This window comes from Colletotrichum godetiae (genome assembly GCF_030913485.1).
Source record: "Colletotrichum godetiae strain CBS 193.32 chromosome Unknown BDP55scaffold_28, whole genome shotgun sequence".
In the NCBI taxonomy this organism is placed as follows: domain Eukaryota; kingdom Fungi; phylum Ascomycota; class Sordariomycetes; order Glomerellales; family Glomerellaceae; genus Colletotrichum; species Colletotrichum godetiae.
Window position 1 is genome coordinate 85,686 of NW_026851276.1, and position 15,159 is coordinate 100,844.

A 15,159-nucleotide genomic window follows, 5' to 3' on the forward strand; every position below is an offset into this window, starting at 1 on the left:
CGAACAGAACCATGTGAGTTGCTACAGCGAGGGGCGCAAGATGAGCATCATCCGGCTGCAGAGTTGCATCAATTCATTCTGCAAGAATATTGGCTTCGACGTTGGCGTCCAGGCACGCGACTTCGAAGGCAGGGCTTCCGGACAGCTCCCGGGCGGCTACAAGAAGGGAATCCATGAAGCCCTTTTCGGGCCAGGAGGAGATCAGCTTCAGCTTCGAGGTGCTTGATGGCTGCTAGTGGACGTTTAACATGGACGAGTGACGCCCGTCGATAGGTATAATTGCGGCGAGGAGAATGGTAAGCAGGGCGGGTATGGGAATAATAATTGCCTTAGGTAGAAGACTGATCCAAATGGCTCGGCGTACTAGTGGTGTGGGGAGCAGGGCGTGTGGAGGAACGACGGCCTCAGAATCCGAATATTTCTTTGTATTTTCTTGTATTTGTTCTTTTCGTTCTAGACACGTAAATATCATAGTCTTCATATCTGATTCTCTGAGAACGTTACAGCTGTTTACTTCTTGTATATCATGTTGAGAGAAAACGAGAGCAGTTCAGATGCTTACCTTGTGATATGAAAAGGGAATGAGGGCTACCCAAGAGCCAACCCATGAGGAGCCACGATGTTGAGGTTTGGCTTCATATCTCAAGAGACAGGCGAGCCCGAGCGAGAAGTTAGAGAGGCCCTCTCTCACACACACTTCCTCACACTCACCCTCTTCCACCGTGACACTTGATAGAGGTTATTAACATCAATCATGTGAAGCAAGATTCATCGTAATGGATAGGGAAATTGAGACACTTGAAGCTTTGCCTAACATAAATCGACGCAAGGTGGCGAAAATACCCCCAACAAGTGTACAACCTCACAGTTGAACCACGAACATAACGTTGCGAAGGCAATATCTTATGGTTGGCAACCTCATCCATGTCTTGCGTTACTTAATACACAGAGCCGCATGGCATGGCATGCATACAACTCGGCTCACACATACACGCTGGTGGCTACCATAGCCAGCCTCGAGGCTCAAGTCCCCTTCTACCGCACCAGCAGGCACCTTCAAGACATGACCAGCGTAAGAGAAACTTGTCTATCGCATCCGGAATCATTGCTAAAGGTTCCCCCTTCCTACCCCTAGCGCCGTCCCCCATCCATTAATGAATCAGTAAAATCAAGTTTCCCGCGATGTATCTAAACCAGTGGTTGGATTTGTAATTGCGGGTCGGCACGTCGGCACAACAGGCAGCAAAAGTTGGATAACACAACAAGTAGACTTAGCGTTGTTACATGCCATCAAAGTCGCCGCCGAGGTCATCCTCGTCTAGATCTCCCTCCTGGATCTCCTTGGCCATCTCACGCTCGCGTTCGCGCGCCTCCTGAGCATTCTTCAACTCCAAGCGGTGTTGGTTCATGGGGAATCGCATGGCCTAGGACGCGGTACTGTTAGAGTGTGTCTTGACATGGAAACATCTGGAAAACTAACCTTGACGCTCTCATCGTGGAGAGCCAAGCATGCGCGGATTCTGTCATGGAAGGCTTCACCGGGCTCCCGCGTAGCGTAGACATCGCCTACCTCCTTGCTCTTCATGTATCCGTGCTCGCGGTCCAGGGTAGCTTCAATGACACCATCACGGATAGCCTTTGCGACAATGTACTCAGCCGACTCTTCACTACCGAGGTCGAGGCGGATGCAGATGTCGCGCAGGGAAATGCGAGAGTATGACAGAGACATCATGCGGATGCCGGTCTTGATGACGTTCTGGCGCAGGCGGAGAATCAGGCTGTAGGTGCCGTCGCGGCGGAAGGTGTCGGCGTGATCCGCAATGATGGTCTCGAAGTTCTGAACCTTGCCAACCCGGACGGCCTGGACAAGGAGGAAGTACGGGTGCAGGGAGAGCTCCAAAGTGGGCTGGCGGAAGGTAGATCTCTCGGGAATGTCGCCCATCAACAATTCAACCACCAACAGAAGCTTGGTCGCCGTCTGCGAGAAGCCCACCGCACAGGCGCTTGAAGGGGCCTTTCTTGTCGCAGCCGTAAGGTGCTCGTGTGCCTCGGTGTATCTCAGCTGAATGGCGCGGATGCGGCCAAGGTAGTACAGGAAGCGTGCAACCTGGTTGTTAGCTGCGTTCTCGGGGAACTGGGTGTGGGATACGAGCAAGTCGGCCTGCGCAATATGAGACGTCATCAGGTAGCTGCGAAGCAAAAGCACAATGACCGAGGCTTGCGTGTCAATGTCCTTTCGGAGTACGGCAGTCCGGAGGGCAGCCAGGAGGGTGGGTCGAATAGCGACGACCGGAGACTGGGGAGAAGGAGGCTGAGGAGAGAGGCTTTCGCAGAACATTGAGTAGTAGAAGTAGACCTTGGCGGAAAGGGAGTCTAATGTGCGGCGGTTGAGCGTGTGGATACGGTCAGTCAGCTGCTTGGAGAACTCGGCTCCGTGCTGGAACTGCTTGGTGTCGTAGAGGTGGACCTGGATCAGAATGCCGAGGAAGATATCAATCTCGGGAATGATCTCCTTCACCTCCTTCTTCTGACCATTCTTCGTCTTGGCAGGCTCGCTGTCTACCTCCATCTCCGGACCGCTGGAGCGGCCGAGGGGCACATTCTCGCGGCCGATGGCGATCAGGAGTTGCTTGGCAGCGTTACCAGAGGAAACGGTCGCGGGGAAGCTCTCGGCAATGGCCTGGGCGATGATGTCGGGTGTCAGGCGCTTGCGGATGGTCGAAATCGACCGCAGGGCTCGGAGGGAGAATCTGGCATCGAAGAGCGCGACTGCGCGGTCCAGCAGAGCGAAATTGCTCTTGATGTCTATACCGGCAACATCAGTCAGCTTCCTGGATTGCTCGCGGGTCATTGAGAGAGTCCGAATTAATCAAACATCACATACCTGCTACAGCCTGCACCACGGGGTCAACCTTGACCTCTGCGTCATCTGCCCCAGCCTCATCACCCATCGCAACATCGCCGTCAGCATCCGCCGGGGGAGCAGCGGCCTTCTTGGATGGGGGAACAACAACAGTCATCTCCTCATCGCCGTCCTTTGCTCCCTTCTTGCCCTTGCTCTTGGAGTCGGCGTCCTTGTTGTTCTTACGGATCCCGTTCTCGAGGGGATCCTTCCCGTTGCGTGAAGGTGTTTTGCCCGGCATTTTTGCTCAACCGAATGTGCGTGGACGTGCTGTAGGGAGTGTGTCGAGTGCTGCTGGGGATGGCAGCAGTCGGATATAATCGTGGAGTCGCGCCCGGGGAGGAGAGTGCGGGCGGGTTGTTTTGCTTAGATATGGCGTCCCGTCAGGTGCTTCGTCTGAAAGCAAGGTATTGAGGGAGAGAAAGTCAGGTGACACAAGTTGAGAAAGCGTCAGGACGAGTGGGAGTCGAGATCGGAGCTCTGTGGGAGTCGGCTTTCGTTGATGGGAATGGGTGGCTGCTGTTTGGCCGTTTGCCTCGTGATGCAGGAAGGTTCGATGGACGAGAGCTCAAAGATTGAATACCTGAGGCTTAGGTTGCTGCTTCCAGGCCCTGGGGGGGACGACACAGACCGGGCAAGCACCTCACCCACCACACTAGCCGGAGATGGGTAGTGGGTACAAGGATATGGACCCGATGCCCGATAGAAATAGCCATCTTCGCGGAGGCTCAGCTATCGTGGCTTGTACCCTCTACCTGATGTTGCTTAGCGAGTGAGATTGCCGGGCCTGCTAGAAGCGTGGAGCAACCCCCCAACACTGAACGAGGCAAAGGCCACCAGGTCCGAAGCGGGAGTGACGTTGTCGATGCTGCCTGCCTCAGCTGCGTCGTCGCGGTGCCTTTTTTTGTGCCACAGTTATGCACGCCTGAGCTAGAATTATGTAATTATTCAGGGTCCGTCATCTAACAAACCGAAGCTCCCAATCCCGCCATTGAAGCTACACCTGAGCTAGTATCTCGCACATCCTCCTTAATTTGTGTAGCCAAAATCCCTACCATTTCCTCCGGACATGTAGCACACTCTGCCTTCATCAGAGTCTCAATACCGCTTGCATGTTTGAGGACTTTGCTCGGCTGAATGCAGACTGTTGTCTTATCGGGGCCGGAGGCGCCTCTGCACCACCTGGCCCCAGCTGCGCTACCTTGAATGTGAGGACCTTGCTGAGCTACCGTGCCTACCTACGCTACCTTGTGGCATAATATCACCGCAAAACTGAGCACTATTAATGAACTTGTAGTTTCAATTTGGGTATACCATAACTATGAAAGCCATGATGGATGATCACCACAGCGCGAGATATTGCAAATCAACTAGCAATACCGCCGTCCTAAACGCCTTTTTCGTGCCTCCCAAACCATACCGTTATGCCTATGAAAACCATCCATTTGCCATCGTCTAACCAGCCTTACTCCTGAGAGAAGTCTACTTCTTTGCTGGGAGGACGTTAACCTCCATATGTGTCGCCATGGACAAGTCCGCCTGCTGATTATCACCACCAACCGAGAACTGCCTGAGGGGAGGGCCAGTAGCCTGGGTCGAAGCAGTTCCCGAAGTTGAGGCCTTCTTAGCCGGAGATGCAGTTTTGCGAGACCTCGCCCTGGATAAGGTGGTCTTGGACGGCGATGTCGCACGCGCCCTGCCATCTTCTTGATTGAACCGAACGCTCTTCGCCGTGCTTCTCTTAGCAGTGCCTCGCTTTCCAGCGGTAGCTGGCCGCGGTTTCTCGACGGGCTCGTACTACTCGCCCTTACCCGAGGTGACCTTGGCCGCTTGGATGGCGCTCATCTTGGTGATCCAGGCAGTCGAGGGCTGGATCTTACGCACGGTGCGAAGCTCATCAGAGGAGTAACCAGGGACGCGGATGTTGTAAGTGCGTTCCAGGACGAGCTGAATGTCGCGAATCTCAAGGACCTTTGAGCCTCGCTCTTTGGCGTTACGGCAAGCCGTCTCCAGAACGTTGTCGACAAAGCTGTCTGCCATGGCCAGGACACTCTGCAATGGAATCAGTACACGTTTGTCATCATCGGGTAGTTAGTAATCTAGCCAACGTACCTCTTCAACTTCGGGAGTCAACATGTTGATCTCCTGGCCCTCGGCATTTCCGCCGCAGACCTGTCGCACAAGCTCGTCCAATTTCTTCTTGCTAAGAACGTGATCGCCCTCGGCCTCATGAACGTATGCGGGGATCTTTGAGATCGCGGGCTGGCCCATGACACCTCCAGCTATGCCACCACCACCCGTATAGGTAGGACGTCCAGCGCCAGCACCGCCCGCCATCGCAACGGGTTGAGGCACAGAAGTGGCCTTTTCCGGGAGCTGCTTAGGAATTGGAAGTTTAGACTGCAAGGTCTGAGTTGGCTGTGTCGGATGCGCGTGTTGTTGTTGCGGAACTGCTCCAGATCCCATGACACCCTGAGCGTGTGCGCCGGCTGAGCCAGGAGTACCCGTGGCTTGCTGAACAGGAACTGACGTCTGCACGTTGCGTTGGTTTGCGCGGGATACGGCGGCCGAATGACTGAGAGCCTGACCAGGGCCGGCAGGAGCGGCAGACTGGGGAGTCGCGACGCGCTGAGTGGGTGTGCCTGCCGAGGGGAGTCCCCCACCTGCAGAGACCGATGCGATGGCAGTGTTTACGGGAGGAGGGTGATGTTGGCCTTGATTCATGGTTTGCTGCGGTGCAGAAGCCATGGGCTGTTGAGCTTGGGGTGCTTGGGACGTAGTCGGTGTCGCGGCAGAGGAAGCCGCAGCCTGAGCCGCAGCCTGAGCCTGCTGTTGTTGAATTTGTTGCTGTCGGAGCTGCTGCTGTTGTTGCTGCAATTGCTGTTGCTGTTGCTGTTGTGCTTGTTGCTGATGTTGTTGAGGCAGCTGTTGTTGCTGCTGAGGGGGGGTGCCTTGACCTGCGGCGGCTGCGGCGGTCATTTGCTGGTTCTTAGCTGCCTCGATCGCGGCATTCACTGCTGTGGTGGGGTTCTGAGCATTTTGTGTGGCCGGTGTGCCTTGGGCAGTCGGTGCTGGGCTTGCTTGAGCACCACCAGGCTGCGTCGAGGGAGGTTGTGATGCCGCGACGGCTGGGCTGTTTTGCTGCTGCTGCTGCTGCTGAGAAGGCGGTCGTTGTTGTGCAGCCGCCGCGCTCGCACTTGCTGCAGTCTGCCCCGCCGCGGCAGCTGCTGCCACTGCCGCCCTCGCCTTGTTGATACCTTCCTGAGATTTTCTAAAATTCTGGACAAAGGTCTGGGCCTCGGTGTGCATCTTTTGAGCATGATCTCTCCTGATTTGAAGCTGCTTTGCTTCGTCTGTACCCAGCGCACCCTTTTCTTGCTGATTCTTGACGTGCGCATCGATCCGCCTTATCTGGATTCCCTGCTGATCCATCTGCATTAGAGCCCTCAGGTATTTGGCCTTGAAGTCATTAGACCATCGGGCAGCCGCCTCCTGGCCTTTATCCAGGATCCCCTGAGGCGGGTTGAAGGTCATCTGTCGGATATGGGCCAGAATGTGATCCGGAAACTGCGTCGCCTGCGGCGCCTGCTGTGGTGCCGTGGGGGTTGGCGCCGCCGCCGCTGGAGCAGGCGCGGGCGTGGGAGCATGCGCAGGCTCTGCCGCCGTCGTCGTCGTGGTGTTCTCGGTCTTTGGTTCGGTCTTGATGGTAACGCCTCCGACGTTCGCCTGGCTGGCAGCGGCGGCCGGTGCTTGTTGCTGAGCCGGCTGGGCTTGTTGCGTGGGCGCCGCTGGCTGCGCAGGCTGACTCTGTTGCTGCTGAGCCTGTTGACCACCCTGTTGCTGCTGCTGGGCGGCTTGCTGTTGTGCCTGCTGTTGTTGCTGGACCTGCATGCGGCGTTGCTGGAGTTTGTTAAGCAGCATTTTAGTGAAGTCCTGGATCTTTTTCTTGGCATCTTGGTGTTGAGCGGACTCCTCAGGGTGCGTCTCGTAGTGATTCCATAGCTGGCGCAACCCTCTCTCGTACTTCTGCTTCTCTTCGTCGTTCAGGATGGGAAGGTTTCGCATCATCTCGGGTCGATACATGGGTGGCTGTCGTGCACTCGGCACGGTTTGACCGGCGGCGGCCTGACCAGGCTGGCCTTGATTGTTCATCGTCGCGGTTCTTACGGATATCGAAGTCGACGGCAAGATGGAAACGATTTCGACGGGATTCGAGGCTTTGGATTGCGACTGGAGGGATGTTCAAACGATTCTACTGATGTTCTACGCCCTGTTATGACAGTGGATGTGTAGACTTAACGAGCGTTGGCCTTTCTGATGGATGGCTAAGAAGTGTAGTTGCGTCGAAGCACGCGTAGCTGGAAAGTTCCGTGTGGGGCTCTGGGGAGAGCACTGATTGGATGTCGCATTTGACGCGCTCTGGTTTTGGAGCTCAAGCCTCCAGCAGGTGCCAACCTGCCAGGTGCCTCTACCAATACCAGCTACCTCATGGCAAACAATGTCGACCTTGTGAGCTTCCAACAGGATTTTCTGTTTAGCTTGACTGAAAGTTGGAGAATATCATCAAGGTCTCTAAGAAGATATTGCTAGGGTATCAATAATTTTAATGCACATATGATGTTTAAAATCTCTCCAAGCAGATGACCCAGGCACGAATAGAGTCACTTGTAGGTGCGCGGCTAGTTGAGAAGAGACTAATATGTGCCTATCAACGGAGGTGATTTCTCGTTTTAGGTAGAGAACTCCTTGAATAACCCCCCGTTTGCCTGATGAACTCACCCAACCCGGTTTCAAGTCTTGAGAAGCCACAATGAGCAAAAGCCTCCCTGCCTTGGGCACGCCAACGAAAGTCATTTTGCTGGTGAGAGATTGATCTTACAAATTTGAGCACGTTAGCACCACCACAGACCTCATCAGTCTCCATTCGGCGGAAACCGTAGCCCCCGTCAGCTCTTCTGGATCCCGTAAGACACCACGTCAACTGCAGAATCGCAGAGCCTCAATTCGCAAGTCAAAAGTTCCTTGTCCTTCCACAAAAAGCAGGCTTCTCGAACAGACATGGGGCCCTCACACACCAGCCCCAGCCCACCACCGATGGGCTACACGTGGAGTTATTCTCAGGCCGGTCTTCCTGCGGGAAAGGCCCGTCGGACCTGCAGATGAAAGGGGGCCTTTGGGGCGTTGGGCTGCCCACTCTGGTGCGAACTCCCAAATGCACACTTGCGCAAGTTGACGATGCAGTGCATAGACGAGAGGGTGGGAGGAAGGGGGGTCATGCCCTAACCAGGAAGGAAGGACGACGATGACTTTTTGATGCGTCTGTAAGAATCCGCGGAACTCCTTGAGTTGCAGGATCAAGAATCAAAATGGATCTTGGGAACCTTTGGCCGTATCATCTTACAGATCAACAAGGCGTTTAATTCCACGTTTCTCGGTACTTACAGAGCTCGCGTAGCACGTCAACGAAGAGGGGGGGAAAACGGTGTTTATCGGCGTTACGAACAAATAATACTGTGTAATCGGTCCTGGCCGCCTAGAGGGATCTTCTCCACCAGCAAGGAATGGAAGAAAGGCTAAGAAGAGGGTCCGTCAGCGTTGGGCTGCAGGGAGCGAGGGCAGTCTATCCGTACGGATAGATAGTACGGAGTACCCACCCATGCATCCCAGTCGAATGTTCAGTGGTTCGAACAAGGCGTCCCGAGATGGATGGTGATACTATTCCCAATGGTATGGACTACCTAAAGTACCCTCACCAGCTAATAGCACCCCAAGAGCTGGGTACATGTACCGTTTTGGACGGGATTGGAGTGACACAGCGTCGAGGCCCGACGCAAAGTTGCCGTTTCATGCACTCGGCCGTGTTGGCTTCCAGCTGCCTTCTAGAATTGCACCGCAAGCAATTTGTGAGTCGCGACTGCCAGTTGCGGCACCTTCCCACTTCCTACCCGTGCTACCTTCCCACCCTGCGACATGTGCATTATTGTGTTACCATGGAATTGGAAGGAGACGGAAGGAAGCAGGAAGGCACTGATGACTGTGATGGTCGCTCCTTCCTCCCGTCAATTTTCGTTTTTCTGGTCCTTTCGCTCGTGGTCCACGGGCGGCGGGCGGGTGGGCGTGTGCATTCTGACCGCCTTCTTTTCTTCCTCTCCACAAATCTGACCCGGCCACGAGCATGATGCATCCTGCCCCTCGTCACATTCACCCCTCCAATACACCTCACAGAGCTCAGACTACCTACGGACACACAATCACTGATTCCTCCCAGCCATTCAGTCTCGCCACTCTTTCTTCCCTCTCCAGTAGCGACCTTGAGGCTTGGGCTCTTTGCTGCAGCTTCACGGTGACTCTAGCTAGGGAAGGAGAACTTGTCCTTGGGCCGTTCTGCAAAGACTGCAGAAACCTGCAAGCCTTTGGAAACGCCCTTGAGTATTCCAAGCAATCTCGACCCTCGATAATTGGGCACAAGTGTTGCCAGCTAGCCTACCCTTTTCTCATTCTTTACAAACTTCTAATTGTTCCCAGCAGTCTCTCAGACACTTTCCTCGCCTATCACGTCTTGTTCTCTCTTGAGCGGATACCTATAGCAAGAGCCTGCTGATGCTCGATACCCTGCCGCCGTCTCCAGCGAGAGAGGCAAGTAGCCTTACCGGTCATCCGTCAACCAGTCTCTAAGAGACACGAGCAGCAGCGTCTCAATAAGGGACGGCATCATGCCCTGTGGTCCGTGGATGTTGACGCAACAATGTCAGGTTGCTTGGGCTCCCAAGTAGCAGACATTTGCCCTCTCACGGCTCCAGGCTTACACCACAGGCTGTACGTTGAACCAAGTGTCCGGCTTCCTAAGGACCAGACACTACGGCAAGCACGATATTCAGTCTAGGCCCAGACGAGAGGCCCGCCGAAGCAACAAGTACCTAGGTACGCAGCAGGCTCGTGGGGGAGAGGCTTGTCAGTCCGAACAGGGCTCCGACTAAGGAAAAAAGAGCCCGACCAAGAATCGCCAATAGTCGGCGATCTGGCGTCTATCCACAACCACACCCCTCCATTACCCCTCCTTCGCATCACGCCCTCACGACTCCCGCGCAGTGGACGTCCTCTTTCGCTTGATACCGTTCATAACCCCCAATACAGCCCATTCCAGCCGAGCAGCCAGTCAAGCCATGGCGGCCCCGGTCCAGTCAGCCCGTACGCCGCTGCGGTATCCGCAAACGCGCGAGCACACACACATGCAATTCTCTCGACGCCGCTGCGGGACACACGGTTAGACCGGGGGGCAGTCCTGGAGCATTGCTGCCCAAAGTCCAACTTTGCGCCCCGCGAGAATGCGCAAAAGAGGAACCGCACCCAATCCCAACCGCCGGCTGGACAAGACTTTCACTTCTGATAGGAAGACCTCCACGAGGGTCACAGTATCCAGCAGCGGCAGCATGGGGTCTCTCGCAGGAGGACTCGCGCCAGCAATCAAATTACACCGCAGTAAAGCAGCTGGCCGGCACCCACACGTCTCTAGCAGCACCAGTTGCAACTTGCAGCAAGTAGGCGAGAAGAGGCTCTCTCTCTCTCTCTCTCTCTCTCTCTCTCTCTCTCTCTCTCTCTCTCTCTCTCTCTCTCTACCTTACCTTAGGTGACCAAGGGATGGAGTTACCTTGCTGCATGGAATGGCATGGGCATGGGCATGCCGCAGAGCTGCGGCGCACATGTGCAATGACTTCTTTTAATTCTTAATTCTCTCTCCATCCCGCGCACTACTAGAAAATCTTTTCTTTTCGCTTTCCCCCTCTCTTCTTTTCTCTTCTCGTTGTTGACTTGCGTCTACCTCTCGCTCGACCATCAACCGTCTGGCCATCATCTCACGTTCGATTCCCATCCCCTCTGCTAGTTAGCGCAAAGGGTCGATCGGTGGGAAGTCAAGCATTTCTCAGCCATACCTATAGGACCGGACTGTCTAGCCGTGCCAACGACCCGCTGTCGGCCTATCACGGGAGTCGTCTAGTACACAATTTATACGGTTGATTCAAGCAGCACCGGCAGCTCGGAAATCCACAATTCAGAATTCAGCGAGAAATCATACAATGGGCAGTCCGTCTCTTTGGCTTGCCATTCCACTTGAGACCTCAACGCATCACAACAAATCCAGCCAGACTCAGTTTCGGGTTCAGACTCGGAATCGCTGGCAGCGGCAATCTCTTGTTGTCGTCCCTCCGCTGTTCTTTTCTACGGTATTCATCCCACTCACCTCTTGTCCGACAAATTCCTGAGCCTCTCTTTTTGACCCAGGTCCCCCACGCTTGTCTTCGATTTCTCCAAATCTCTTCCGTCCAATACATTCCCCTACCGCAGTAGACCGGCAGCCGAAGTCACCTCACTGGTGCTATTCCTGCTCGCGTGCGCATTGCACCACCGCCTTTTTCTTCTCAGTCAGCCATTTCGTGCTGCAACCCGCAGCGCCCCTCAACAAGTCAGTCCCTGGTCACCCTGGACAAAGCCCGTGGTCCTATCGTCACCGCCCGCCCGATTTTCGTCGTCCCCACACCCGGGATCCCGCACATCTCACGGTGTCTCCCCCGAAACATTCCTCTCCACTGTCTCTCTTGTCAGTGACGGGCCACCGCCAGTGACACCCAGCTGCTTGGAAACCCCCGATTTCGCGTTCGAAAGAGACGGGGACGTTGGGGACTTTTCGTCTCTTGCCAGTGACCTGAACTCTGCTTCCATTCCTAGAAGGGACCCTGGTTTGTGTTGCTCCTTGAGTGCATTCAAACTGGTCCGCTTCCTCCCGCACGCGCTTTGCTCAATCTCAAGCATTTCCCGCCAGATCTATCATGACAACCTACAGCTTCAGCCGAATATCCTCTTCTCCTTGTCGGAGGTTCTTACTTTGGGTGTTGACGCCTTGACTTCTGCTACTTTGCTTGATATACCACCTTCATCGGAACCAATCACACAACCAAGCCTATCTACTGGCTGTCGCTCGTTGGAGCTGATCTGATCTCATTTGCCCGCTCAACTTCATCTTCCCCGCAAAATCGAGGGAGAAGGAAGAAAAAAATCGAGTCCTGCAACAAAGACACGATCGATAGATCACCACCACACAAACAAGGCTAGAGCCCCAGATCAACAAATCGGCCGCTGGGGCGTATAAGAGAGGCAGCACCTCAATTGCCATATCGCAGGCGCCATTGAGAATGCCTCGCAAGTCGCGGCCGGCGACGCCCAGCATGATGCTGGGCCCTCTTGGAGGTCCAAACTCACCGCCTCAGACCCCTACCTCCACCATGCCTATGGCGAACCGCAAGTTCGCTGCACGACACTTGCCGCAATGGCATCACCAAATCATACTGGATGACTCCAGCATTCAGCCTACAGGCAATGGCCACGAATTCAGCTTCACGCCTAATCGTTTCGCTCACTTGTCGCCCCGCACCTCTTCCGAAGACTCCTCTGAGTCTGATGAAGAGGAGGAATCCGAGTCCGAACCCGAGTCTGAACAACGCCAGGTACTTCAAGCAAGACCTAAGGCCAACCGCGAGGATGGCGACGACGAAGATGAGGACAGCGATGACGAAGACGAAGAAGAAGATTCAGACGACGAAGAATCGGAAGACTCAGACGACGATACGCCTATGCGCTTTGCTCCTCCGGCCCCGGCTCCAATGCCGGCCCCGATGCCAGCATCCATATCGGCTTCCATGTTCGCTCCAAGGCCTGCGCCTATGCCAGCCTCTCGTATGGCTGTCGATAGCAGTTCTGAAGAGGAATCAGATGAGGAGGAAGATGAAGATGAAGACGAAGACGATGAGTCCGACTCAGACTCGGAATCAGAGTCTTTGGCTACGCCTCCCATCCAAGAGATTCGCCAAGAAACTCATCTTGTCACCGCTACTACCACCTCAACAGTCAAAGCGAATTTCACGCTGGAAGAACTTTCGGACTTTGACCCAATGGACCAAGACCGCAGCGGCACCATTGCCCCCTCAGGCTTCTCCTCCCCAGCATCTGCTCGCTCTCGATCACGGGCACCACCACCCAGAGGGCTCCCTCCCGGCTTCACGCAGGAGATGAGAAATCTTGGTTTTGATGAAACCAGCTCTGAAGGTTCGGATAACGACTTGGATGCCGATGAGGCCCACCGCGAGTTTGTGCGCATGCAACGGGAGCTGAAGATGCGCAAGCGGCGGTCCCACGGATCTAGTATTGGCAAGCGCACCATATCGGAGCGTAGCGACTCTGACCACGAAGATATGACACCCCTCGACGCAGACGATGTCGGCTCTAGCGCCCGCAGACTCCGACGACGCTACGGGGACAGCCACAGGCACAGCTTTATCCTATTCCAAGACCCACCTCCGCCTCGTATCGACGAAGTCGATGAGCCCGAGAGTGAGGTTGAAGGCACTTTTATCTTTTGCGACAGCGGCACGCTGGCGCGAGAGCTTCCCTACTATTCCATCGAGATTATGGAGTACGAGAGTCCTAGCTCTAGTCCTAGCCCATGAGCGGGACAGATTTGCCTGTCGATTCCAAGGCAGTCATTATACGTTTTACAACAACCACGGATATCAACCATAACGATATATAGCGTCCGGCCCCGTCTCCCTCGCTGCAGCACGAGGCCTTAAATAGACGCACACTGACGTTTCACGACGAGCATACACGGATGATGGCATAGATTGATGACGATGACGGATTGATGACCAGAATCTTGTTCTTTCCATTTCTTCTACGAAGCCTCTTATATTATTGGGATATGTCAATGTTCTGTCTTGATTGATAGCTCTTGTGAGATTCATATTTATCCAAGAGGCAGCACCTGGCACAGTACAGAGCAGCATGAGTGACGGATGATTTTGTTTTTTTGTTTTTTTTCTTTCCTATGATAGATTCGGTTTCCATAGAAGAGCCTCATAGCTCTAATGAAATGTTTACTTGCGCCATCACCATACTAGCTGTCTCCCTCGGTTAACATGCGAATATTCTTCTGAGCCATATTCACATGTCAATTACCAGACTGCAGTGCGAACTCTGACCCGTGGCAATAAGCTCGCGGGCTTTGACGGCAGTACACCACCACCTGTCACAAAGTCACGAGCCGCACCTAGCCAACGCCCGTCGAAGGGAGGCGTTTCTTCCGGGCGGGGGAGGCAAACTTTTCATTTTCAATGGCGGATTTTGCGCCCCCAACGCCCTTATCACCTGCCTATGTGCTACCTTTGGCGGTGTACCTAGTTGATCATGGCGATGGCATCGGGAGCGATGGGTGATGACGTGCAGCGGATCAGCGGGATGGAAGAGACGGATGATAGACAGAGGCTACTCGGACTTGCGTGCTTGCCGAACTTGGGCTGGGCCAGTACTACCTACTTACTTTTGATGGCGCGGATGCTTGAGAGGGGGGGTGGATTTGGGGGATCACTAGGTAGGTACTTCCACGGGGGGTGGAACGGCGAGAATCATACGGCAATGGACGAGCGAAGGTGAGCAACATGTTCGGGAGGCGACATGACTTGCCTCTTATTTTTCGGTGACCAGCGAGGTTCTCATTGGATTGGTTTTGATGTCTACCTTGTGAGAGTGAGGTGAGATACGGAGTACGGCAGGATCAGGGTACTGTTTTTTTTCTTCCCTCGTCATTAGATTCGGGGAGCGCCCATAGAAGTGGGGGGGGCCGAGTCCAGTCCCGGGTGATTTTGAAGCGGGGGCCGATTCGCCGGCCGATTTGCGAGGCGGCGGGGAGTGGGTTGCACGTGTTTTTTTCTGCAGTCCTCCGTTGTGTCTTTTGCTTAGAATGATTCGAGATGTGGCTTACTGTTCGCTGAAGACTGGATTGAGTGTTGAAAATAATCCAATGAGGAAAGAATCGAAATTGTGGGATGATGACTTCTAAGAGGGAAGGAAGGAACGTGGGCAAGTGCGAGGTTGAGCCAAAAAGCTTCGTAGGACCAGAAGCGCAACTGTCCCTTCAAGGAAGTATCGCCCGTCGTCGACGCGGGATGACGGCTGAATGGTAAATATGTGCCTTTTAACACACCTAATATGGTGTTTCGGTGGGCAGACTTCAGTGGTGAGCAACTCGAACCTACCGGTCGTAGCCGGCAGCTTGTCTTTTTGTGGCATTTTTTAGTGCTGGGGATTTTGGTGACGAGGAGATGCATTTCTCGGGGATAGGTACCTACCTCACTGAGGTACCTCACCTACCTATAGACTGACTACCTTACCTGAGTGGACCTCGAGATTGAGAGGTCGTGAGTTGGAGT

General features: G+C 54.4%; 3 protein-coding genes across 3 annotated transcripts; 1 reads left to right on the plus strand and 2 right to left on the minus strand.

The window, feature by feature from the left end:
- Positions 1-1,280: 1,280 nt before the first annotated feature.
- Positions 1,281-3,143, minus strand: BDP55DRAFT_555499 (proteasome regulatory subunit C-terminal-domain-containing protein; the record flags this gene model as incomplete). Its single annotated transcript, XM_060569499.1, has 3 exons — positions 1,281-1,424; positions 1,481-2,805; positions 2,885-3,143. 3 exons carry the CDS (start codon positions 3,141-3,143, stop codon positions 1,281-1,283), a joined length of 1,728 nt encoding a protein of 575 aa, XP_060427877.1.
- Positions 3,144-4,699: 1,556 nt separating this feature from the next.
- Positions 4,700-7,756, minus strand: BDP55DRAFT_694998 (uncharacterized protein; the record flags this gene model as incomplete). The annotated part of the gene is made up of 8 exons (XM_060577415.1): positions 4,700-4,954; positions 5,015-5,074; positions 5,114-5,184; positions 5,215-5,352; positions 5,374-5,434; positions 5,465-5,477; positions 5,514-7,132; positions 7,682-7,756. 8 exons carry the CDS (start codon positions 7,754-7,756, stop codon positions 4,700-4,702), a joined length of 2,292 nt encoding a protein of 763 aa, XP_060427878.1.
- A 4,144-nt stretch (positions 7,757-11,900) lies between these two features.
- BDP55DRAFT_193026 (uncharacterized protein) lies at positions 11,901-13,433 on the plus strand. Its single transcript, XM_060565890.1, has one exon. It carries the CDS (start codon positions 12,091-12,093, stop codon positions 13,399-13,401), a length of 1,311 nt encoding a protein of 436 aa, XP_060427879.1. The 5' UTR covers positions 11,901-12,090; the 3' UTR covers positions 13,402-13,433.
- The last annotated feature ends 1,726 nt before the right edge of the window (positions 13,434-15,159 follow it).